This window comes from Bombus vancouverensis, chromosome 3 (genome assembly GCF_051014615.1).
Source record: "Bombus vancouverensis nearcticus chromosome 3, iyBomVanc1_principal, whole genome shotgun sequence".
Classification (NCBI taxonomy): Eukaryota; Metazoa; Arthropoda; class Insecta; order Hymenoptera; family Apidae; genus Bombus; species Bombus vancouverensis.
In genome coordinates, this window is record NC_134913.1 from 1,329,758 (window position 1) to 1,356,158 (window position 26,401).

Sequence of the window (26,401 nt, forward strand, 5' to 3'; positions counted from 1 at the left end):
ATTTGAATAGTTATATTCACGTATTTTTTACATGAATTTTTGCATGAAATTTGTTTTAAATTTGAACATAAATCGATGATACATTGTAAGCGAATTTTACTGTCATGTAAGGTTAAAAATTCCTTTTGTTTCGTTCTTCATCTTATCGCTATAAAAACGACACTTTTGAATAGTTCCAACAAGGAGAACCAATTCTTCGGTGGGAGAAAGTTAAGTTAATTACAATAACATAATTTTAATAATTAACTGTGAAAAACTAACAAAGAACATAATAAATTTTATTATGTCAGATGGTTTAATATAGAAATACAATAGAAGTAATCATATTTATAACATTTTCTACAAAAATAATAAAAATTTTTCCATTATTAGGAATTTATATTAGATATTTCATATATATATATACACCAATCCATATTAATTTTTCTCATAATCATGACTCCAAATAGGTTTTCGCTTTTCAATGAAACTTTTGATTCCTTCTTGAGCATCTTTCATTTTTAAACTATTAATCATCTTTTCAGTTCCTAAGAAATATGCAGTTGACATATCAAGATCCAATTGTTCATACAAAAATGTTTTTCCAACATGAATAATAGAACGGCTTTTCATATTTATAGATGTAGTAATCTTTTCAATTTCTTCTTCTAAATAGGACACAAGATAAAATATTCTAGAGTTAGTAGCATTTCAATTAATTATTCTGTTAAATGAAATTTCAACTTACCAAATTTATCATTTTGTACAACTTTACTCACAAGTCCTGCTTCGTATGCTTCTTTGCCAGTAATGCTAAAACCTGTAAATAGCATGTACATTGCCATCTTCTTGGGTACATTTCGAACTAAGGGAATACCTGGTGTAGAACAAAATATTCCAAGATTGGCTCTAAAATTTAGTGGTAAATAAGTATTATTTAAACTGTAAGAATTCATTAAGGAATATGTATAACACATTTATACGTAAAAGTAAATTTGTATTTATATCTAAATTTATATCTAGTATACAGAATGTATATACCCTGGTGTAGCAAATGAACTTTGTTCAGTGCAAATAGCAATATCACATGCAGTAACCAATTGACAACCAGCTGCAGTTGCTATACCATCTACAGCAACAATTATAGGAACAGGACTTTGAGTAATTGTTCGCATCAACTCTGAGCATGTTTCAAAGATTTCCTTGTGAAGTTTCTCATTGTTACCAGTCTAAACAATGCAAGCCAATCATTTCTCTACAATGAATGTAAATTCTTACATTAAAAAGACTTCTACTACTAGTATTTCATGATCCATCTACAAACCAATTCTTTTAAGTTGTGTCCAGCAGAAAATACTCTTTCCAATCCAGATTTAATAACTATGGATCGAAGATTTTTACTATCTTCATCCTTTTTTATGTTTATTAATAAAGACTTTAACATTTTCAAAGATAAAGAATTGCGAGATTCTGGATGATTTAATATCAATGTCTTTACCTAATTGTAAAAAAAGGAAAAGATAGTTTAATAGTATATTTATAATATTATTGATAGTTAGTAAATGATAATTAAATTAATATGTTAATAGTTAATAATATATTTTTTACTGTAGATTTAAAATTAATATCTATGGGAAATAGGAAATTTATTGGTACTATCTTTGCAGATGTAATATATTCTTACTCCATTATCTTCCTTGATTTCTAGATATTTTTCTTCTGAAAACAACATTCTATTTATAGAAAAAGTCCTCGTACTAGATCTTCCCACCTGCAATATCCATATACATACAATAGAAGGAACAATTTGAAGCAATTTCACAATTCTCGCTAGATTCTAATCGTGTAATCCCGTAAATCTTCATAGGTATCAATGCCTCTACATATATATATTTGTATCTATTTGGAACCAAAATTTTGGACATTATCTTTAATTGTGTTATATTAATATATATGTTCCAAAACGTACACATAACTAAAATCTTTATCAATAAAATTGCAAATGGAAAATAATTTATTAGAATTAGGTTATATAACCTTCATTACGTACGGTAACACATACTTTACGTAATATGTACTTATACATATATATAATTTATTTTGAAAATGAAATACCTGAAAATAAATAAAAATATCTTTCTTTATAAATCTTAACATTTTAGGTTGATTCCTTTTATATTAATTTCTTTGTAAAATAATAGTATTAATTCTGTTACTTTTTCGAAAGCAAATGTAACTTGTGACATATACTGATTGTAAATCATGATTTGGCTAAAGTAATGATAATGACGATCCTCAATTTTACAAATAGCAAGCCATTCTTTATATTAATATAAAATATTAAATAGTAATCAACTGGAAAAAAATTATTTTCTCTTTAATACATAAATAAATGTGAATAATATGATCATTTATATCAGTTTATACAGAACTACAGAACAATAACAAGTATAACTAGAATCAAAAGTAACAGATATTTCTAAGTTTTGTATAAAAAGTCATTGACAACACAATATTTGCTTAAATGTAATATAATGAACAAACTAAATCTTAAAGAAATTTTTTAAAAAATATTTTGGTTACATTTGTACATTAACCAATTATTCGGTACATTAAATAGTGTTTTTGTTACAAATAACTATACTTTTAAATGTTTTGGGTACAAAAACCATTATAAATAATCAAAGTTCTCTACTGGCGACCATTATCGATAACAGAATTCTTTTTTTTTTTTTATTTTTATTAATTCTTACACTGTAACTTCTTTAATTTTGGTTATAACATAATTGTTGCAAATTGTTGCAATCCTTGTCCATAACTCATACTTTATAGACATAGGGGACAGATCATACAAATTAATTAAATATCTGCATAAATAGCGTTATAAAGGAATTTCTTAAAGTAAAAAATAGTCGTATATATAATAATAATAAGAAAAATATTGTTAAGACTTGAACACTGGATAAATTAAATTAACTGGATAAAAGAACTCGATAAAATTTCTACAAAAATAAATCAAACAAACAAAAAGTTTTTATTCAATAATCTTACAGAATGTAATATATAAAATTTAGATAACAGATAAATCAATAATCAGATGAAGTGGGGAGCAATGTTATATGCAATCCAATAATAATTTCATCAAACCTCTGAACTCTCCAACTGTCAGAGAATCTGTCATCGGTTACCATGGCAATCATTGTTTCCCCTATCAACTAACATGGCGGAGGTTGAGGGTAAGTTTGCATATGTCAAACAGTCTCTGTTAGTATTTACGAAGTCATGGCAAATCGCCTGATACAAATAACGCGTCGAGAGATCCCAGCGATTGCCGCGTGAGTTTTTCTTCGTGTTATACTTCCGTCCGGTTCCAGTTTCGTAGCCGGAGCCGTTTTCTAATAATATATGTATACAAGAACCACGCGAACGCGAAGGTATTCGGATGTACATACGTATAAACGGAAAAGAAAGGAGCTAGCATTGATCTCTGATCTTTGATCGAATAGATCGATTCCTTTCGAATGAAAAATAGTGGCAAAAGGTGAGGTCATATTTTGAATTTTACACAAAATCGGATTGATGCCTGGCGAATGAATAATCGACATACAATCTTGATACAATTGCGATCGAACGTAACGTATGTGATATTTATGTCACAAATGATAGACATGAAATACTGCTATAATGTTTATTACTGTATATATCTGCTAGTTATTTTCATTAAAATTACTGCAAATTGTTTAATTCATTGGGTTTTATTTAATAATTTACATGAAAATTTGAATTTTTAATTTTTGGGTTACTTGAAATCTTATTTTAAAATTTATTTGAAATTTTGAAAATAATTCTATTGCTATTTCTATCAAAAGAAAATTTTGCTTTAACCTTCGAAATGCTTTTAGTTGCATTTGTCATTATTATAGAAATAATTTGGATTTGTTAGATAAGTAATGATTATCATTGTTATTATTCTCCGAATCAGATACGTATATAATTAATTGTTTGAACGTACATAAATTGTTCAAGTTATTCAATTATTGAAATGTTTCTTACATCAATACTCATTCCAATGTATACATATATGGACTTGTATGTGTTTTTAATGTACTCCTAACAGTATTGATTAAATCTACGTGTATACATATATGACATCGATATATTAAATCATTATATTTAAGAGTGATCCATGTTACATGGTCACAATATTTACCGGAATTGAAACCCGTAAAATGAATTAAGAACATGAACTTGTGCGTAACCGCTACTTCTTTGCAAGTAAACTCTAGGCAGTGATTGCATACGTTGCTGAACTTTTATCGACAATATGAATGCAATTTCACATTCGAAACTTTTTAAGATTTCGTCGGCAACTTAATGCCAATTACATTGTTACTCTTTGAATTTTGTTCTTAAAAGATCATTAGTGCTTTCATATAATAGAGTGGGATTAAGTATAAAAAAGAAAAGAAAAAAAAAAAATATATATATATATACATAACTTATTCGTAGGTTTTAATGGAAATGGAAAAGGTCCACATAATACGTCTTGCATAATGAATAGATATTCGCTATATGTTTCAAAACAATCTGTCGTGACGGCTTAGGTGACAAAGAGGCATCGTGTATCTAAAATCACATTTACACTTTATTCGAAGCGTCGTATTTGATACTTCATAAAATTATTTAACTCCTCAGAGACGAATTTATTAAGTCCAAAAAAGATTGTCCTCTATAATTATTTATTTCATATTATTTTAAATTCTTTTTAATATTTTGACTTGCTCGAAATATACTTAAGATAATATTAGAAAATATTTTAAAAGGCTTAAAAAAGGTAATTTCCACATATGGAGGCATTATATTTGCATTTTTTAATATTACATTTGAATTCAAGAGAAAATAAGTGCACACAACGTATACGTATGCACATATATGTCCTTATCTCTTACTACATTAAAAAATTTAGAACTAGAAGTTATCTAGAAATTGACCTGAACTAATTTTCTTGATAGAGTGAGAATGAGAGAGTAAAGTGAGAGTGAAAGTATCAATCCTATCGCTATTAAAAGGAAGGAGCAAACGTTCCTGACTCTCTCGCAGTGACACCTAAAATAAACTCCATTTAACAAGAGAAGAGAACGAGATCACGGATACACGTTGCGTACAAGAACAGCCTCGTGCCGATGGAAAGACTCAGTCGGTGCGTCTCCATGCTCTTCAATGTTGTGCTGTGTTTCGAGAGGAGCTATCGCAGGGGCGGACCAAGGGCCGCCCTATGATCACTGTTCGACGATAGAGCAACTTATCAACTTAACAGAAATAGTCCAAGTCGAACAATCCCGTGAATCAGGTGAGATTTATGTGATGAAAAGTGGAGATTCTCTCAAATTTTCGTGAGTGCTTTTCGTTCGCCTTTGATTACTCTGGTCTAATCATTGTGTCATTTCTAATTAACAACTTAACAGTCAAATTTGATTCTGTTAACTTTAAATTACGTTTTTATTGATTCTATTGAATATTGTTAATATCGTTTCTTTTCTTTGTTCATATTTCATGTGGTGAACGTTGCAATCAAAGGTTTTTTTATAGTTTAGTTAAACAAAGGATATTCCAGTTAGAATATGTTGAAGTTAATATTAATTTCTTCATGTTTATGTAATCTCTTTTGTTTTTTGCAATTTATTATAATCCTTGCCTCTCGATGCTTATATCACAAACGATAGGATCGAATGTTCCTGGAAATAGTGTTATAAATAACGCGGAATTCATTGGATCTCCTCGGTTGGTAATGAAAGAGAATGCCAATATTGTTATCTTGTATTTTATGGCTCGCTCGTTACTCTACGTCTTACTGTTAGTTACGTGATCTGCAAGTGAAAGATGACATAATTTCTTCCTGAAGTAACAATGTGAATGTCTGGAATTCTTAGTAATTTTAAAATCAAATAATAGAAATATCTTTCCTGATGCAATAAACACGTGAAAGGATACTTTATTAGATTTATCGACGATGATTGCGAATAAAATTGCCCTTTTAAATCTTCTCGATTTAGGAATTTATCGAGCTCCTTGCTCGAAGGAACAGGCTCCTGAAACTCAGATTTAGAAAAATACGCTCATAAATCTATCTATCATCGGTGTACAATGTAAAAAAATCGCAGTGATCCGCATAAAGAGAACGAAACCCATCTGTCGCTAATCATCGATGAATAACGCGTCGGCAGGATTATGAATTCATCCGTGAAGGTGACACTTCGAAAAGGCAAACGTTGGACGGTATTTAACGTGTTCATGGAAGTCATCGAAAAAGCGGGGAAGGAAGGAATCGCCGCGCTGAGAGCAGCATGTTGCAGCTCTCGTCCATAGCGCAACACAAGACTCATAATGCTCAAACGGTAACTCGGTACGCCAAAAAAGGAAGCTTGATCGTTCGTGGGCGAGTAGTTCTTGCGAGGGCGACACCTCGTCCTCATCCACCTCCACCTCGTCTTTGTTGTCGTGTACGTCGTTCAAAAGAAGAACCACACAGGTGGCTGCTATCTACGCGTGCACTGCAAACGATCGATCTGTTCGATCGTCAATTACCTATCGATTCATGGAATTCGATCTTGCTCGATATCGAATCGATACTTTTACATGCGCTTGATCTCTACGTGTTTCTGTCTTTTGCCTTAATAGTTTCGTCGCAACTCTGGGTATTGAAGTGATTAGTTTGGACATTATCAGTTATGAGAAGCGAATAGTTTGGACAATAATTTCGGAGACTTTAAGTTTGACGAATTGACCTTTGGTACAGAGTGATATTAACTGAGTTAGAATTAATTGTGATACGGCGTTGCTGATTTTCAAATAAATCCTTATTTGAAGCTTGTAAATATAAATAAATCTTTAAAAAAGCTTTAATCGTTAAAGCTAAAAATAACATTGTAATTTGTAAGATTTCAGTGACTTCACTTAAGCTCTAACTTAACGATTAATACTAAAATTACTAATCTCTCGACGCGTTCATGTGTGCACGTTCGAATGACTTCCATTTATCGCAGTCTGAGTCAGAAATCATGGATTCCTCGATTGAAAGAGATGAGAATATTATCAGGCTGAACTGTTGAAGATACATTGATATCGGCTCACTAATGCTGGCTGACGCGTTTCGATCGTTCTGATTCATTCTGCTCGATATACGGACGCATCTCGTGTGCCTGTCGAACAGGAGGATCACAGCAGCCAATTAATTCTTGGTAAATGGACACAGATGTGCCGCCCATCCTTCTGCCGTGCGCGATCTGCGCACGGACCTTTATGCCGCAGTCGTTGGACAAGCACTCGAAGATTTGCGAGCGATCCGCGAACAAGAAGAGGAAGCCCTTCGACTCAGCCAAACAGAGGATCCAGGGCACCGAGTTGGCAGAGTTTCTGCCCAAGCAAGAGAAGAAACGACGTTCACTGGATGATAAATTCTCCAATACCAAATCCACTTGGAAACAAACGCATGATGATTTTCTGCGGGCTATCCGCGCAGCACGCAACGAGATCGTAAGTCTTGAATCCTCTGATATATTAACGTAAACCAATCAAATTTTACAGGTGTATACTCAATCTCAAGATTAATAAAAGTCAGAGGCTTTAAATTTAATTTTAAAATCAGATAAGTAAATTAGCTTGAAATACATACATTTATGTATTATGTAAAACGTATCGTATGTTTAAGAAAAATTGTTACTTGTGTTTTTAAAAGGAAATAATTATTAAATTAGTAAATAACTATTTCGTAATTAACCTAATGAAACGGAACGATCAGTAAAAATAATTGGCACAATTGTTACAAATAATTTTATATATTTATGACTTCGATTCGAGAGACAAATTTATACATAATATGTAAACGGAATAATTGGGTAATATAAGATTGCACGGTTGAATTGAGATGAGAAGGTAACTAGTGAGGCAGGCAGGGGGAGGTGAGAATTGCAGGTAGAATTAACCCAGATGCATCACGAATGATACAAGTGCGTTCGTGCATGCAATGAATTCTCTTCGCGAAGTGCTTTATAAAATTATAGTTTGCTTATATCTGCTTTGCTGCTTTGTTGATAAATCGTAATATAATTATTGCTGATTGAATTTTCATCTGTGTATCTATTGCTGTGTAGTAATAATTATTATATAAGATATATAAGCTGTAAATTTGAATATATAAAATGTATTTGCATATCGTAGGACTTTATACGGTGCTGCAATATATTTTTAGGCAGATTCTACGATGCAGAAACAGTGTGGCACAACGATCATATCAAATGCACCAACACGCGCTAACGAACAGGGCATGTGTCCTACCTGTAACCGGCATTTTGGTGTCAAGGCATACGACAGACACGTGGCCTGGTGCAAGGAAAGAATTACACGAGCGCCGGTCAGCCCTGCGACGAACATCGCCAAGGAACGTCTTGAAGCAAGGATGAAATATCGGGCTCCAGTGTTGAAGAGTCGTCGACAAGCAACCCGCGAGAAGTATTCTACAGGCTCAGCGATCACCCTGAGTTCCGGCAACAAAACGTTGCCGACACTGGCAGCTAATAATAAAGCCAAAGAGAGCGCATCAGCACCGAGTTGCAACAAGACCAAAGACAACCCCGTTAAACAGAAATCGACTGTCGTGTAAGTTGCTTGACTTTTTCCAGGAAAAAGCGAATACTTTTTGGCATACGACTGAAATTCATTTATTTGAGCCTCGAACCTATCATAAACGAAGTTACCCTATCATAAATTGGTTCATGTGACCGGAGTACATATAACTTCGGTGATAAAATCTACCCTTTAACTATCTTTCGCCTTATAAATTCAATGACATCTTTCAGAAATCAAAACTTCACTTTTTTAATAACACGAACTTCTCAAATATCTATACATACATATACTCTAATTTTTAATTACTTTTACAATTACAGCAGACGTCTTAGTCAAACGAGAGAGTCCTCCAGCCCTACGGTTCCGATGAAGTCACGATTGATAGATCGTATAAATAGGTATGTTGCCTTTGAATATACATAACCACAATCAATGTGCGTCTTAGGAAATACATACGTGGAGCTTAATTTAAGTACATGTTAGTAGCGTGCATGAGGAGAAGGAAAAGGGACAAGGTTGTTTTTAGTCAGAAATATTTAAGCGACAGCATGCATCAGATATTGATAAAGCCTGATGACCTTCTCCTGATGTCAGGCACACATCCTTGATCCTGTTTCCTCATCCTCAGACCACTGGAAGACGAGGCCGGACCGGTTACCTTTCGACCTGCTTCCCCTGTTAAAAGAACCTCTCACCTCCCTGTTCCGCCCTTAAAACATAAGAAAGAAAGTTTCGAAGAGTGCAACAGCGTCCCCTTGCCAAGATCGTACAGCAAACAATCGAAAAAGACGCAAGGAATAGTGAGACAAGATAAAACCACGAGCCAGAGAACTAAACAAGACGAGAAGCATCAACTATTACATTCTGCTAGATCATTGAAAGCGAACATCGTTTCAGCTAGAAGTCAAGGCAATCCAACATTAAACGATATTTCGATTAACGACGACATTATGGGTGTCACTGTGAAGTCATGCATCATATATAGAGAAAATCAGTTGATAACGTGGAAACAGCTTGTGGAAACAAATCAAGCGAAAGATGTGAAAGAAAGCATTAAGGATTTATCTTTGAACGAAAAGCAAATGGAAAATGTCGAATTTGCATTAAGTATGAATGTGGAAAACACGAATCGGTCGACTACGTCAACAACGTTGAATCAAACGTATTCGTTTAAAGATTCGCTAATGAGTGATAAAACTGATGACATGCATATTACGAGGAGTAAAAAATGGAAACCAGTAAGACATAGTCCTCGTGTGGAATTCTGTTTAGGAGATTTGGATAAAATGAGTCACATTTATACTTCTTCGATTAATTCCGTTGTCTCTGAAGAAGCGAACACAACAAGCGATTCTAGAAATTCTTGTAGGGATTTAAAACTGGGAACTCTTAAAACAAATGTGTCGAAGCATTCCGTAATAAAAGACGAAAGAATGATAAATAAAATGCGATCTCAAGAAGATAATTTTTATTTTGAAACCTCAGATGCAATATCGCCTTCTGAAAGTTTTAAATCATCGAGGGATAGAATTTTAGAGAAGAAGCAACTAAAACCGACCACTTCTGCTGATTCTTTTGCACAAGGTAATTTTGAAGATAATGCGGAGAATTCTTGTAATAATTTCAAAGTTATGCATTCACAAAAAAATTTGTGTGAAAATAGCGATATTCATGCATTGAATACCAATGTACCTATAATAAAAGGAACAGGACTATTAGATCGCAAAAATTTACAAACTATACATGCAAATGAAAGCGTTGGCGCGATAGAAGGAAATATAAAAGGAAACATACTGCCTTTACTTGAAGAAAATTTGCCGTCTTCAATTTCCTATGGACAATTTGCAGACATCTGCAAGATAAGTGAACCCGAAAAAAATAAAAAAATTGCTAATAGTAATATGCAGGAAGCAAATCAAGAGGTAACTCAATTAATGTTACATAATGATCAACAAAATAATGAATGGAGTAAACGAAAATATATTAAAACTGCCGACAATGATAATGATGAACTTGATATTGATACAAAAAATTCGATTCAATCGGTACAAAGTCAATGTGAATATTCTACGAGAAATGAGAATATTAATAACGATGCGTTTCATAATTCTGAAACAAATTGGATAGAAATGGAAACTAATCCATTTGATACAGACGTTATGTTACAACCAACTAGATCAAGCACACCATTTAGGAACATTGAGAATTATTCGGAATTCAAATGCGAGGATTACGAAAATTTTAAGAAAGAATTATGCCTACTACCAGAAAATTCTGAATGGAAAGTGGAAATTGACACGCAAACAGGATCTGAGATGTTATATCGGGTTGAAAGCAGACATTCAAATTCTTTAAACTCCAGGCATTCGTCTCGTGGTAAGATTGGTGAATCGGAAAAGATTAATTTTGCAGTTAGTCCCTCTAACAATAGACATAACGAATGTAATAAGAATATAGAAGGTTCCTCAACAATTTCGTCTCCGATAGTACAAAGAGAGAGAAAAGTTTTGTTAAGAGATACGTGTTCCTTGTTAAAAAAGAAAGGAGAAAGCTTCTTGAACGTTACATCGCCAGTGCAGAAAGAAGAGCAAATAGAATTTCCAGAAGTGCACAAAAAAGAAGTTGCGAATCAAATAAATATTTGTAACTGTCCGGCGGAAGTTTCCCTAAATTTCAAATGTGAGAACAATGTTGGCGAAGCATCTGTTAATATTAATGAAAATTCCTTACATTCTGAGAGTCAAGTTTGCGATACATTGTTAAATACGAATGTTCTAGCAAATAATCTTATGGAAGAGTCTTCGGAAGCACAAAGTAAAAGAAAGTTTAGCGAAAGTAATTATAATTGCAATCTAACTGAATCTTTAGCGAATCATTTCGGTGTAAACCCGAAAAAAGATGATTGTTGTTATAAGAGAGAATATACTGTTATTGAAGATAATAATAATTCAAAGAATACGTCAAATATATCCGAGAAATCTGCCGTGAAAAAAGATGGCATAAGCGAAGAAGTGCAAGAAGTCTACAAAAATTGCTCGGTCAAAGATTTCGATTGCGATAGTGATAACAGCATCGAACGTCGTGTACAAGATAATATAAGTAACTTCAAATCTGTCACTGACAAAAACGATAGAACCAAGCAGAATTCCCGCAGTTTACGATCGATAGTTTTGTCAGAATCTTGCTTCAAATTAAGTCAACGAGTTCGATTGCATGACTCGTTAATAAATCGATCGGCCTTGAAACCACATCGACCGAAAACGATCGAGGTAGAAAATATGAGTATTTTGAATGAAAGCAGCGATAGTTTAGCATCATCCGTCGATGCAGTAGATCTCACGGATGTGAAGCAAGTCGAATCTGTTGAAGTGGAAACGATTGAGGAAATTGGTACAAGAAATAGAAGTATCAAATTTAGAATATTGCCGGAGATTAAAAGCCATATGATAATGAAAAAAAACTGCAACGAAAAGGAGAAAATCGATAATCAAACGTATTGGGAGAAGGCATCGAAAGCTTCGAAGAATAGATTGATCAATCTCGATCCACCGCATCAGGAGGCGAGCAGGTTTCTTAAGAGAAATCCAAAATTTCGCATTCTCCCATCTGTTCCCAGTAACTCTTCCTTGATATGTCACAGGTAGGAATAGGCTTGTTAGATTATTTTTCAGGATATTTATTAGTTCTTTATAGAACAAATCTTTATAATACGACGATAGTAATCAATTTCGCTCCTAGTAAAGTAATTTTATAAATTTACTTTAAAATAAATATGAAGTTGAATTGGAAATGTTATCTAAATCTATATTTCCTAGATAAACAATTTAATAATATGCTATCGATGTTGTCATTTGTAACGTAATTTATTACAAATTGAAAATATCAATTTTCATTCACCGTTACGAAATGAAAACATCAATTTTATACTGTATTTAGATTTCGTAATGCACGTACAATATTATAGGAATATAAAACTGCCATTACGTCCCGTATGGAGCAATTATGTGCGCAGGAGACCGGATTTTAATCTCGTACTTAGCGGTAGAACGTAAGTCCCAGCAGGCTAAACAAACATTGTCAAGACAAATTTCTCACTTCTCGCAGAATTGTCATCAAGTTAGCTCATTTTGTCGAAACGACAGCTTCAAGCCAATTCTTATTATGATATCGTTAATTGTTCGAATCGCAAATTTAATTTTGGCACGTTCTTTAATGTATATTGTATCGCATGTGTGACTCCACACGAGTTTAACTATCATCACATTATACGAAGATTTACTTCGAAAATTGGTTAAAGAACATGCTTTGCATGTTTATCCCAGGCTGAAATGCTTCTCTGATATTTTGTGTACATATCGTTATCGTTCCACAGGCGCATTATCGACCTTGGCATTCGTTGATTGCTTTCTAAAATAGGAAATCTGAAAAATTCGATACACTACAGATCAATGTAAGCATGGGACAGATTTTTCGATGAATTTCCGTTTACTGCTAATATCTTCGTTTTAAATTTTATCATGGCACATTTACTACATTTCAAGCAGCTATTTTCAATTTATTCCGTGTATATATTTACGTACGTATACGCGATATCCTCTATGAAATAAGATTTTATATTACTCACTCTGCATTGATTCTACTACGTAAGACATCTTTCTTTTTTGAGATCTTTCGTACAGTAAATGTTTTCTTGAACATTTTAATCTTACGTATTGGTAGAGTTCTATAAAATACATTACAAAAAATAATCTTAAAATTCCTAAATATATATTAAAAAGAATGGTTATAGTTCTGTTATATACTTCGATACGAACATTGTAAATAAATTTATGTTATGTAATGTTTTACTTAATATTATTGGTATACGAATTGAATTTAAACTTATTATTGACTATAGGTGGACTATAGATTATGATTTCTCAAATTTTTTATTTTATTTATTTACACATTTTTTAATTACTTACGAAGACGTCTATCTATGAAAATCGACGGATAACTTTTTGAAATCTTAATACGTAGTTTTATGTAAGCTCTATATGTAAATTTCATTATTTTCTGTATCATAAATTTTCCTGCGAAATTATATTAATATTTCAATTTGGATAATCAATGCATCAATCACAAAACTATTAATAATTTAAAAAACTATATGTTCCCGAAAGAAACGTCTCCTAGCGCAATAGGGATGACATTGAACCGCTAATTGTGCTTTCAGCGGCAGGGATTACGATCCTTTCTTACTAGCAGAGCAGCAGATGAATGACCTGCTGTCGGACACCAGCGAACAATCCGTGACGGACAGTCAGCCGATTGAACAAAACCAAGATTCCTCTTTTCCTCTTTCTCATTCCTCGGCTTTCGTCAAATATCCTTGCCAGCCATCTCTTTCGAGTCCTGAAAAACGATCGTCCTTGATAGCTCCTCCATCGGAATTCGACGATCTCGTGTCAGATTTCTCGAGCGATTCCACCGAGACTAACTCGTTATCACAAGAAGCTTTTCTCAAAGATCTCAAAGAGAACAAGGAATTCAAAGGTTCGATTTGTAAAACGAAGCTAGAAAAGAAATCTCCCATTAGAGAGTTAGGTAGGCGAATAATTATCGATAAATCGAAAGCTTTAGGCGGTGAAGTAATCGACGCTACAAATTGTGGTAGTAGAAGTTTTGCTGGTAACTCGGAAAGAGTTCATAAAATTCTTGACAAAGTCTCAACAAAAGTTATTCGGCCTAACGTTAATCGCTCCGTTTCCGTTCGGTCGTCCTCCGCATCTAAAACTACCCCGGACCGAAAAAATTCGAATAATTCTCATGAAAAAAGATCGTTTCATAAAAATAGCGATACCTACAAGTCATCGAATAACAGTCTAAATAGCAGGAATAATAATTATACGAACCTTTCTAGCAGTAATTTGAGCCTTAGCTCCATAATATCTTCGGATGTGGACATCAAACGATCGAATTCTGTGTTCGACGAATTGATGACCTCGTTCGAGAATGAAAATAGTTCCTTCCCCTCCTTGAAATCCTTCATGAAAAGTGATTCCTTATCCGTATCTAGCCCTGTTCACGGCAGACAACGCAATGGACAGATTAGCGATGAGGAACTATCTTCGCCCGAGAGCTACAAAAGACAAGATTACAATAAAATGAGCGCCGATTCCGCTTATAGCAGGTTAATATGCGATTGTTTAGTGATATAGTATGTATAAAATATTAGTGAAAATTCTTATCTTATTATTCTACTACATGACACATACACGCGCGCGCGCGTATATGTATGTCCTATACGGTACAATTTTGTATACGTATATTCCGCGTCTCTTTAGAGATATTTAAAATATTTGACTCCTAGTTCTTCGTTCATACTCATATTTCAATCGATGTTATTACTCAAATCGGTTTATATTATAGGTATGCATATTTTTTACTTAACAATTATCCGCTTCGATAAAGATTGCTCTGCATTACGATAATACATTTCAAAGCTCTAAATATTTTCAAGTCAATTTTTACACGAACGATAGATTACATTCTAGAGTATATTTTGGATTATGTGTGTAATTTGCCGTAATTTGCCGTAATTTTCGTCGGTACCATGTAATCTCCTGCATGCCTAAACCCCCATTCAATTTCTTCCTCCTAGTTTAAATCGCAAATATTCGCATCATGGACGCAGCACTAACGATGTGGTCGGATGCTTCGACGAGGATTTGTTGAGGAACAATCGTCAAGACAGCGATGGAGTCACGAACATGACCAAATGCAAGATGTCCAAATATTGTCACCGATGTGGTTTCAAATTCCCGGAAACTGCCAAGTTTTGTTGCGAATGCGGTATCAAAAGACTCGTGCTTTGAAGCACTCGGCTGATCGACCGATAAAAACAACTTTGAAGCACAAGGAATCGACTCTGAGTAAATTGTTCTAGCCTCGAATCGATTGCAAAAGCTTTTTAAACGAAAGGGACTATAGTCTATAAGAAAGTATAGTTTAAAATTGCAGACGAAAAACCGATTCAAACGTATATATAAACAATCGTAATAAGCAGGTACTCGAAGCACGAAGGATAAAGTATCGGCACAAAGGAATTGAAAGAAGAACTATCTTAAATATTCGTGAAACCATTAGAGAAAAGAAGATTTTTTATTCTTGCAGTTTAGGGTTAGACCTATATATTTATGTGCTCTAGTTACTGGTTTTCGGTCATTGTGAAATTTGCAGAAAAAAATCTAGAAACGTTAAATTTTCAAGTATTAACGAACACACAAGAAAAACGAAAATAAGTTGCAGAAAATAGATCCGAATATAAATAATTGCAGAATTGTTGGGCAGTAATTGCATCTCTGTCATCGAGTAATATCAACTTAAAGGACTCGCCATTATTATCTTAGTTAACACGAGAATTAGATTTTAAAAGGTCAATTAATTTGGATTTAACGTGCTGCGATTGTAAAACTCGAACTTGTTCTATTTCAAACATTCGCGCGTATATGTATGAAAATGAAATAAGAATATAAAATGAAAGTTACATATAATACAATTGCTTCGTCGCAGATTATATTCTTTGTAACAAATATGTGAAATTATGATTTTTGTTGTTTCATATAAAAAAAATGGACGAGCATTTATACGCATTATTAAAAGGAAACTTTGCATTTGTTTTTTGTTGAACTGCAAGTACATGACAGAACGAAAATTATAATTTTATAGTATAACAATTATGTACTTTGTTCTTTGTACTTTGGGTTATCTTGTTCGTTGTTTGATACTCATTAATCGTTTTTGCTTTTTACTCTTCAACTTTACGTTTGTAAGTAAGCGATATATCGAAAACCGCCTTCTTCCACCTTCTCCCTGAATTTACCTCCTAGTAATTTTTTTATGAACTTTTTATATAAGAGTGAGCACAACGAATCAAGGCGGACAAAAATAAATCATACATTTATTCAAATAATGTATTTTATATATGTGTGTAACGAAATAATTGTAGCGTAAGTTTAAGAGTATTTATTAGTAATAGTTCAATTGCTGGTACAATTTCGCGCCTAAATAACAACGATTAATCGTTACTAAGATTAATAAATTACGGGTGGGTAGCGAAACGCACGGGCAGCGCTTTTAATAAGTCTAAAAACTTAACTTTAATAAGTCGAAAAACTTTCTTCATAGAAAGGAAAAATGAAAAAAACGAGAGTAGTTGTTACACATCTGCCGAAATAGCGCCAATATCCTACTAAGAGTGATTCGTCGTTATCATCCGTACTCAAAGAGCATTGAAACAGGAAAAAGAACATTTAAAAAAGAATCTACCAAAATATATGAACATAAATATTAACAGAGAAATCCATACCAAACTAAATGTACATTGTCCTAATAATAATATAACAAATTATCTATGTTTTGAACTGTATTTTTGCAAGTGCAATAAAGTTATGCTTGTACAAGATCTGGTATTGTACCTATCTATGAGTTTTACATTCTGAAAATAGTCATGATTAAATATTTTGCTTCTTTTATCAAATGACGAACAAACATAGCAGCTTGTTTATGTGTAATTATACTTCATGCTGCACACAAACTTCAAGAAATAATGTTACGATCTGTGAACTGTTTGCCACGATTTTTTGTAAGCAGTAACAATTATTAGAAAACTAATTTTTTAAAGTGCCTTGATTTTTATGTTTCGGTTTTTTGTAGCGGTTTGGTTCACAATCTCAATACTTGAACAGAAAAACTAGTAGATATTTTCACGTAAATGTCAGTCCAGGTGAAAAAGCCAAATGTGGAACGGAAAATAGTAACGTAAAGATTTTCTAATAAAATTTGTTATTTGTCGTTTTCAAAATCTATGTCCACGAATAATTGACATTTTAATGTTTCAAATACTGTTTGCAGGATTATCCCCTAATAGATCATTGTTACGATGTTGTGATCGTGGGCGCGGGTGGTGCAGGGTTGAGAGCGGCTTTTGGCTTAGGTAATTTAATTACAAACACGTTCCATATAACTCGAGAATTAAATTAAAATAATATATTACCCATCTGATAATCTACAGTAAAAAAAGCTATTATCTTTTAAGTCAGGTTAAAAAAGTAATTATGCATTTTGTTGCACATGTATTGCATAATTCTATAGTCAACTTGAAATGAAAATTGAAAATATGAACTATTTTTTAATTCATAAATCATGTAAACGAGATTTGACTGGTGTAATTCACCGGTGGGCTACAATCTGCACTTCCATCTGGCAGCGCGGGTCACCGGTGCGTCACACCTTTGCTTTACCATCACGCGGCGTGATCCGCCGGTCAGTCAGATCATATTAAATAGTTAGCCATTTTATAAAATTTCTATTTCGAACCCAAGAAGTTTGTTTACGTAACACGTTTGAGCCGACATAATTTTTCGTACGCACCTTCTCCAATAATATTTATATTTTCGTTAAATAACATTTTTATAAATTAAAATTGGAAACGTAAATGCCGCGCGATGATAAAAATATGGTGTGACCCACCGGTGATCCACGCCGCCAAATAGAAGCGCTGGTTACGGCCCACCAGTGGATCACACCAGTTTGAACGTGTTAAACATTGTACATATTAGTTTAACGAATTTATTATTTATTATGTTTATTATCTGCCATTAACCTACCACGTAAAGTTAGAAAATTCATTATTCTTTAATTATCAATTCTCAACGATCTTGTTTTCGTGCTTTTATTGAACAGGGAGTAAGGGTTACCGCGTGGCAGTGGTCACAAAATTATTTCCTACAAGATCTCACACTGTCGCCGCTCAAGGTGGAGTAAATGCCGCTATTGATGAGAAGGAGGATAATTGGCTTTACCATATGTATGATACCGTTAAAGGGTCTGACTGGCTAGGAGATCAGGATGCGATACATTTCCTAACAAGAGAAGCACCTCGAGCAGTTTATGAACTCGAAAATTATGGTAATTTTTTAAGTACCAAATATAGCTTTTTTGATGAAGTAAGATAAATGAGGAATAAAATAAAAAAAGTTAACATAAGTGAATCATATTTAAAAGTCTCTCATATTTGAGAATTAAATTTACCAATTTATTAAATTAAAATTAATTAAATGAATAAAATGAATTAAAATTAACCAATTATATGAAATTTCAAAGTCTTATTTTTAAACTATTAGCAGTATCAAAATTTACGTATTTTAGGTTGTCCCTTTAGCCGTACGGACGATGGAAAAATCTATCAACGTGCATTTGGTGGACAATCGTTAAAGTTTGGAAAAGGTGGTCAAGCTCACAGAACTTGTGCCGCCGCGGATAGAACCGGTCACGCAATACTACACACTTTATATGGGCAGAGCCTCCGTTACGACGTCCATTATTACGTCGAGTACTTTGCCCTCGATCTTCTTATGTTCGGACGATGCTGCAAGGGAGTTTTAGCATGGGAACTAGAAACCGGACTTCTGCATCGCTTCAGGGCTCATCATACAGTAAACATTGATCTTTGATTAATAGAATTAAAATATTTGCTGCATGACGATGTACAAAGCGGTTCTTTTAATTTTATAACATCGTATGCATTGAAATTATATTTTTTGACAAAATAAGTAAAAGGAACGAAGAAAGAAAACACTTTGCAAATTGTTTACTAAATATATGTATAAGTCCCATGCATGCCACATTTCATCGTGGTTTTTGCTTTTGAAAAATTTCAGACACGGTATCCTTAGCATCATGTTACCATATTATCCTACGAAGCCAGGGAACGGCGCGACGGGTCGTTAAACATGAGCATTAAATATCGAGCCGATAAACAAGCTGACACCTTTTCCAGGTATTAGCTACAGGAGGAGCAGGAAGATGTTACCTGTCCTGCACCGCGGCACATGTATGCACCGGAGATGGTATGGCGATGGCCTCCAGAGCAGGATTGCCCCTTGAAGATATGGAGTTCATCCAGTTTCATCCAACCGGTATTTGCGTAGCAAAAAGGAAAAGAGAATCCGCAAGGGCAAAAGCTTTCCCCGTTTAACCAGTCGATTTTTCCGCCAGGAATATACGGCAGCGGCATTTTGATAACAGAAGGTAGCCGTGGAGAAGGCGGGAAGCTACTCAATTCCGAAGGAGAATTCTTCATGGAACGATACGCGCCGAACGCGAAAGACCTCGCTTCTCGCGATATCGTATCCAGAGCAATAACAATGGAAATATTCGAAGGAAGGTAAGCATATAGGAAATTCTATGAATATATTTAACACTTTCGCGGCCATAATCGACAATAAAACTCCATTTATTTGAATTTTACTTATTACACATTAACTTATGATTAAACTTAGGAATTAAACTTTTATCTGGGCGTGAACTCCTATTACTTGGAATTCACTGGTAGTGGGGAAAATCAGTGAACCCCGATTATATTAGGTTGTCCGAAAAGTGTCTTTCTTTTACAGACACGTCCTTTACAACAACGTATCTTTATACAAACATGAAACTTAATCTGTCGAACGTTGTGATCTTTATTTTGATAAAAAAATGGATCATACGTAATTCGATAAAATAATATAAAACGAAAATGCATTATTTCCTTATAAAACGAAAGAAACTTTCCGGACGACCTAATATAAACTCTAGCTATAGGTGAAATGTTTAAAGTAATACATACTACAAGTGAAAAGTCTCAAGATTGTACGAATAAAAGAAAATAATTTAATATGCAATAATTACGATACATTTAATAGAAATACGCAATGTCAAATTCAATTATAATGTGAAATACTACCCCGACTTTTATCGCTTATATCTTAGGTTTTAACTTTTGGAATATTAAAATGAACTTAATTTTTCACAAATATACTTTTGGTGAGCTGGTCAAGATAAATGGAGTTCTACCGTATAACGAAACATACCATACTCTTCGGTGCTCTCCGGCGCCGTTACTTTATGAAAACAGATTTGTTTTTACCCGGTCCCGTTATGTCTATTTTCTTATATCTTCCCTCTCATTTATCAGAATTTAAAAGAGATTTCTATATTGACCTTTGGTAAAACTATTGAACGAGAAAGAAGACTTACTACTGTAGACATATTAAATTATCTAATACTCTGTAGGTACATTAAATTATCTATTTATATAATATTTATATACTAGCACATGAAATAATTTTCAGGTCATAGATGGAAAAAGATGGAAAAGTTTCATTACATCATAAGTGCGAAATAAACTTGTAATCTCTGAGTTAACCTCAAGTTTTCTTGATAAGAAATTGTAACACTCTTTATATTTATTATGTAAGATGATTTGTAAGAAATCCAATGATATTCATATATCTAAATATCTTAAGAAACATACGTAGACATAATTTACATATAAGTCTATATACATATATTTATTTATTTATTTATTTTATTTATTTATATAATTATATCTTTGATATAAGTTATATAATATTATATAAATATATAAATAACTTATATCAATATATACAATTTATACTTTCCACATTTGTGCTTTAATAACGATCCTATGAAAGTTACTCCTAATTTATCCAAACGAACCTAAGTCGCAAAATTAAACACATAAAGATCATCTCCTTCTATTAGCACGAAACTACTGCATCCTTGTGACTTCCATGAAATTTATTCCATTCCAGAGGTGTAGGTCCGAAGAAAGACCATGTATTTTTGCAACTACATCACTTGCCAACAGAAACAATACGCACGCGACTACCAGGAATTTCGCACTTAGCCTGGGTCTTCAGCGGCGTGAATGTAGAAAAAGAACCGATACCTATCATTCCCACAGTGCACTACAATATGGGCGGCATACCCACGAACTGGCGAGCACAGGTGAGTAGTTAGAACGCCCTTCGCTAAACCAACTACGCACGAAGCATGAATCACTGGTTGGTAACTCTGCCCAAGGTTCTGACGCGAGAAAACGAGGAAGATAGCGTGATCGAAGGACTCTGGGCAGCAGGTGAAACCGCGTGCGTGTCTGTCCATGGGGCCAATCGGTTAGGCGCCAATAGCCTTCTGGAGTTAGTCGTTTTTGGCAAGGCAATCTCCGATCAAATCGACTGCATGACCAGGCCTGGAGAACGTCACGAGGACTTACCATCCGTAAGTGCACAATTTATTTTCGATGGTTCGTTATACGTGGCACGGAATACTTAATGAGTTGTGGAACTCAAAATTATGTTTCTTCGCGTATTATAAATTCACATAGTTTTTTAGTGGGACCCATTTATGCTTCCATAATTGAAGAAGATACTTACAAAAATTCTACAATATGCTATGGCTATCTGTATTATAATACATCCACTCTGTATATGAAATACTCATCGGTAAACTTAGTTAAATACGTAAATGCTTCGATTTTAAGATCTATTGTCTCAGACAAAAGTGAAACACTAATAACATAAATATTTCACAGATGATTGGTTTATGTAATAATAATTAATTTTTAAACATAAAGTACTAAAGATTACTCCAATTATAATTTATTACTTTTAGAGGTAAAAGAGAAATTAAATCTGCTCTTCTTTGTAATCTTATTTTATTTTGTAGTCTCACCGACAACCTATACATACATCGTTCACCGTATGAAGCAATGAAATTCAATGTCCAATTAGAATTATACTAGAAGTATATTATTAGTATATTATGTTTTAACGACAGAATATTAAGAAGGATTTACAATAAATTGTGAAATAGCAATGACATTTAAAATATCAAAAATTTTTTTTAATTTTGTGACATATATATTGTATATTTTTATTTCATTCTATTAAATAAATAAAATTATTTATTCTGATCAGAAATATCTCAAATTATTCGACTGTGAATCTTCAAGTTGTATATTAAATACACAAAGAACACATTAGGACATTTTAATTCAATTAACTTTCATTCATAACCTCTCATTTATCATCCTGCAATAAAAACATTCGACTCTGAATAGTGAAACTCGAATCGAGGATTCAAGTTGAACAATCGAACGTAAGATGCTGTCTATTATTAATATCCTATTGTGATTTTTCCTCTGTTAGTTATACACAGCTATTCTCATTTACGTGTATGTGACGTCTTTACGTACATAATAATTCTCTATCTGAATTAAACATTAATATTCAATGTTGTCACTGAAAAGTTTGAAATAGCAACGATATACGTTTATATTAAAATCATTTATCCTGACAGGTTTAACCAATTTTTATTTATAATCTCTCATTCATCTTTCAATAATAAAACTCAAACGCAATTGAAGCTTCGAATCAAATAATGAAACAAAATACCGGCTATTATTAAGATCCTATTGTTATTTTGTCTCTTATAACTATACTCAATTGCATACTTACGTATGTGTACAGATTGTTGGCGAGGAGTCTATTTGCCGCTTTGACGCGACTCGTTATGCAAAAGGTTGTATTCCTATCGCCGAGCTGCGAGAAGAGATGCAGCAAACTATGCACAAGTATTGCTCGGTGTTCAGAACCTGCGATGTATTACAACGAGGATGTCGTGAGATGACGCGACTCTTTACCTGCGACTTGCCGGATATATGTGTAGGTGAATTGATCGAAATGATGCATTTATGTAAGATTGAGTTATAAGGTCTTCATCTTTTCGACATTTAATCTGTTTTATCTGTCATACGATATACTGTCCCAAGTTTTTCTCATCAGACGATGTCGACATGAACAGAAGAAAGAACAAAATATTAAACTATATACAAATAGTGCGAAGCAGCTTCGCCGATCTGCTACATAGAGTTGTGTAAACACAGCCTCATAAATAATTAATTAAGACATTATATCGAAAATATAAAATAAGAATAGGTTTGGTTTGTGTTCGATACGATGTAAGTAGGAGTCAGGAACAGATAAGGCATTATGCATTACGAACGTAGCAATGGTTAAGTGTTAATGGCTGAGTGTTTTCAACGATAAATGGGATCAATTTTCGACCCTCAAAATTATAAGTTGAACTGTATTTTTGGAATAAATTAAAGAACAAAATTTACTAGACATAAATTAATATATATCAGGAATAAAAGAAATTTTCTGATGATTAATACGTGTTAAGAATTAGAAAGAATTGAAACTTATAACATGTTCGAATTGTTTTAGGTTCAAGATCAATCTTTAATCTGGAACACAGAGCTGGTAGAAGCCATAGAATTACAAAACATGATGTTGGTTTGTATGCACATCGTTTACGCGGCCGAAAACAGAAAAGAGTCTCGAGGGTCTCATGCTCGGGATGATTTCAAAGTATTTATATCTTTGTTTAATCTAATATCTAATTCGATCTGCAGCTGGCTAATATTCACGACGAAATCGAACGAAAATTATATTTGCAGGAACGAATCGATGAATACGACTACTCGAAACCGCTTGAAGGTCAGAAGAAACGATCATATGCTGAGCATTGGCGCAAACACACACTCACATGGTCCCGACCAGATGGATCGGTAAGTTATCGGGATTTCCTATTTTCCTTTATCACTTATTTCACGGCATATCAATGCATGTAAGCGCCTCGATGGTATACTTTTTCCGACAGAATTATTTTGTTTATTGATAACTTTAGCTTTTTATAGTCAACATTTTTACTTTATATTATTGATTTATTATTAATATTATATTTTTATTATTATATTATAGCGGGGGCGCAATGATTTTTCGATCATGATTAAATAAAATTAAATAATAAATGTTCGAAATTTTATTTCTAAATTAAAAATGAAATATAAAAGTGTAGCTGCATTTGAACCGAATTTTGAAACTTTATCGCCAATTATATTTAAACTTGCGAGATTATATAATATGTGTATTCTTTAATAATAATATGTGTATTCTAATTGTGTATTCTTTTTATCAGTTGAAATATCAGAAATATTTCCACCTTTACAGATCAGCATTTCTTATCGTCCTGTCATCGACACGACACTGGACGAAACAGAAGCCCGACATGTTCCTCCATCGATTCGAGTATATTAATACGATCATTAAATCCCATTACGATTCTTCCCTTTCACCTTTTTCGCCTGATTTTTTCTTTTTTTCTAAATTAACATGGCTAATAATATTACTAATATTATCAACATTCTTTGTATTGACATGATTGATAATACAGATATGAGCCATGTTTCTATCTTGAAACCGCTAAAACAACGAACCTGCAAATTTTGTTGTTTATACAACTTTCGTCCACTGTGTCGAATCGATTACTGTAATTAATTCCAACCGGAGGCACGGACCTGTCTGTCACCTTATTTTACATAGTCAATTAACGAAACGTATCACTTATCCTGCAGAGTGAAAGCCATTCTTCGCACTGTTTACGACCACTATCGGACATTGTAACACGATTAAAAATTAGCTACCGTTGCCCTCGAATATTTTCGCAAAGAGAAATTATTTCACATCGATATTCGTAAAATCGGATGATGATTATTTGATAAGTAAATAACAGAGTGAAGGATAGCTACTTAAATCGATGTATTCTATTTTTCATTCAGAATTTAATATTCAAAGAACATCTCCTTAAATTATATTTTTCAGATTTGTTCTGGAAGTAATTACGTTTTATTTCTTGACTATTTACAAAATAAAAAGCTGTGTTCGATACAAATGACTCTGAATTTAGAAAACAATGTTCAATGAATCTAAAGTGTATGTTGTTTAAAATTCTTATTTTTTCATAAATAAATATAAGATAAAATGTTCGGAACAATTAGAAAAACTAGAATATAACTGATCAGAAACAACGAAGGACAAAGCTTATCTGCATGCAAAAGTTTAGTCGAAAACATATCAAATAATTTTATTGTTTGATTGTATCGGATATAAGATGTAATAATAAAGTAAAATAATATAAAAGAAAGTATTCATTTTTTATTACACGTACACACAACATTTTATATGTTTAACATATTTATATAATAAGGTTTTCTATTGAAAATTTAAAAAATTTAACAAATAGATCGTATCTGTAGAACTCGTATATATTTAAACATGAACAATGAATACTTACACTAGCTATATATGAATCAGTGCAAGCTAATTTGTTTCGTAAACCGTACTCCTACATTCCTACACTTACCAACACTTGATCAGCTATTGTATTAGTAACATCTGACTAAGGTACCTGTATGTGTGACACCATGTGACACCCCACCATACGATATAAGATTTACCTATGTATATAGAGACGAGCCTACAAAGAATCAACCAATAGGGAAACGAAACGTGCGCCATACCGCTAACCCCGGAGTACGACAAATCTTTCTCATTTTTTTTTCTTTCTCCCCGTACTACAGGAAATAAAGTTCGGTTAAGCATAGGCACCGTTAGCAGCTGTGTTAACAACCTCATAAAGCGTGAGAATTTTTGCGAAATCAATAGCTGTGGAATTCGAAACACAAACAATCATAGATTCTGAAGTTTTCTGAAACATCGTAGTACACGTGTTAATTTTGAAACCAACTTGGTATGATCGATATTTCACCAAGCAATGAATGGCCAAATTTAAATTTAAAAAAACGACTATATACAAATATGAATAAATTTACCTCCCTATTGTTAAAGTTCTGTAACTCTCACTAGCATTTTTAATTTATATCGATGCCTACTTGTAATGATTTATCGATAGAGTTTGAATTATTTAGATTTTTTAGTTTAATATTCATTCCTTAGAGCACAGGTAAATGATGTACATTACACAGATTATATCGAGTTACTTTCCCTTTAGAACCCACGCACTCGTATAGCTACATAATTCAAAATACCGTTAACACCCCATCGTA

At 33.2% G+C, this 26,401-nt stretch overlaps 3 protein-coding genes and 1 long non-coding RNA gene across 5 annotated transcripts; 2 read left to right on the forward strand and 2 right to left on the reverse strand.

Moving 5' to 3' along the window:
• Positions 1-123: 123 nt before the first annotated feature.
• Positions 124-2,242, reverse strand: LOC117164095 (enoyl-CoA hydratase domain-containing protein 3, mitochondrial). Of its 2 annotated transcripts, none has more exons than XM_033346912.2 (6): positions 2,095-2,242; positions 1,664-1,750; positions 1,304-1,477; positions 1,021-1,208; positions 728-888; positions 124-647 (listed from the first exon to the last, which is right to left on the reverse strand). In XM_033346912.2, exons 1-6 carry the CDS (start codon positions 2,134-2,136, stop codon positions 418-420), a joined length of 882 nt encoding a protein of 293 aa, XP_033202803.1. In that variant the 5' UTR covers positions 2,137-2,242; the 3' UTR covers positions 124-417. The 2 variants fall into 2 exon arrangements, with proteins under 2 accessions (XP_033202803.1, XP_076473646.1); XM_076617531.1 differs by having other exon boundaries at positions 1,664-1,878; positions 2,095-2,221.
• Positions 2,243-4,970: 2,728 nt separating this feature from the next.
• On the forward strand, positions 4,971-17,050 carry LOC117164099 (uncharacterized). The gene is made up of 8 exons (XM_033346918.2): positions 4,971-5,329; positions 7,232-7,512; positions 8,228-8,634; positions 8,925-9,002; positions 9,233-12,244; positions 12,569-12,652; positions 13,820-14,776; positions 15,248-17,050. Exons 1-8 carry the CDS (start codon positions 5,200-5,202, stop codon positions 15,459-15,461), a joined length of 5,163 nt encoding a protein of 1,720 aa, XP_033202809.2. The 5' UTR covers positions 4,971-5,199; the 3' UTR covers positions 15,462-17,050.
• On the reverse strand, positions 13,875-23,086 carry LOC117164102 (uncharacterized). Its single transcript, XR_004465581.2, has 3 exons — positions 22,950-23,086; positions 14,499-14,725; positions 13,875-13,998 (listed from the first exon to the last, which is right to left on the reverse strand). It is a non-coding gene; the product is annotated as an uncharacterized LOC117164102 (long non-coding RNA).
• Positions 17,500-25,479, forward strand: LOC117164092 (succinate dehydrogenase [ubiquinone] flavoprotein subunit, mitochondrial). The gene is made up of 11 exons (XM_033346908.2): positions 17,500-17,581; positions 18,331-18,555; positions 18,796-19,082; positions 19,427-19,565; positions 19,645-19,813; positions 21,243-21,438; positions 21,514-21,711; positions 22,962-23,156; positions 23,721-23,864; positions 23,954-24,064; positions 24,507-25,479. Exons 2-11 carry the CDS (start codon positions 18,453-18,455, stop codon positions 24,591-24,593), a joined length of 1,629 nt encoding a protein of 542 aa, XP_033202799.1. The 5' UTR covers positions 17,500-17,581; positions 18,331-18,452; the 3' UTR covers positions 24,594-25,479.
• Positions 25,480-26,401: the final 922 nt, after the last annotated feature.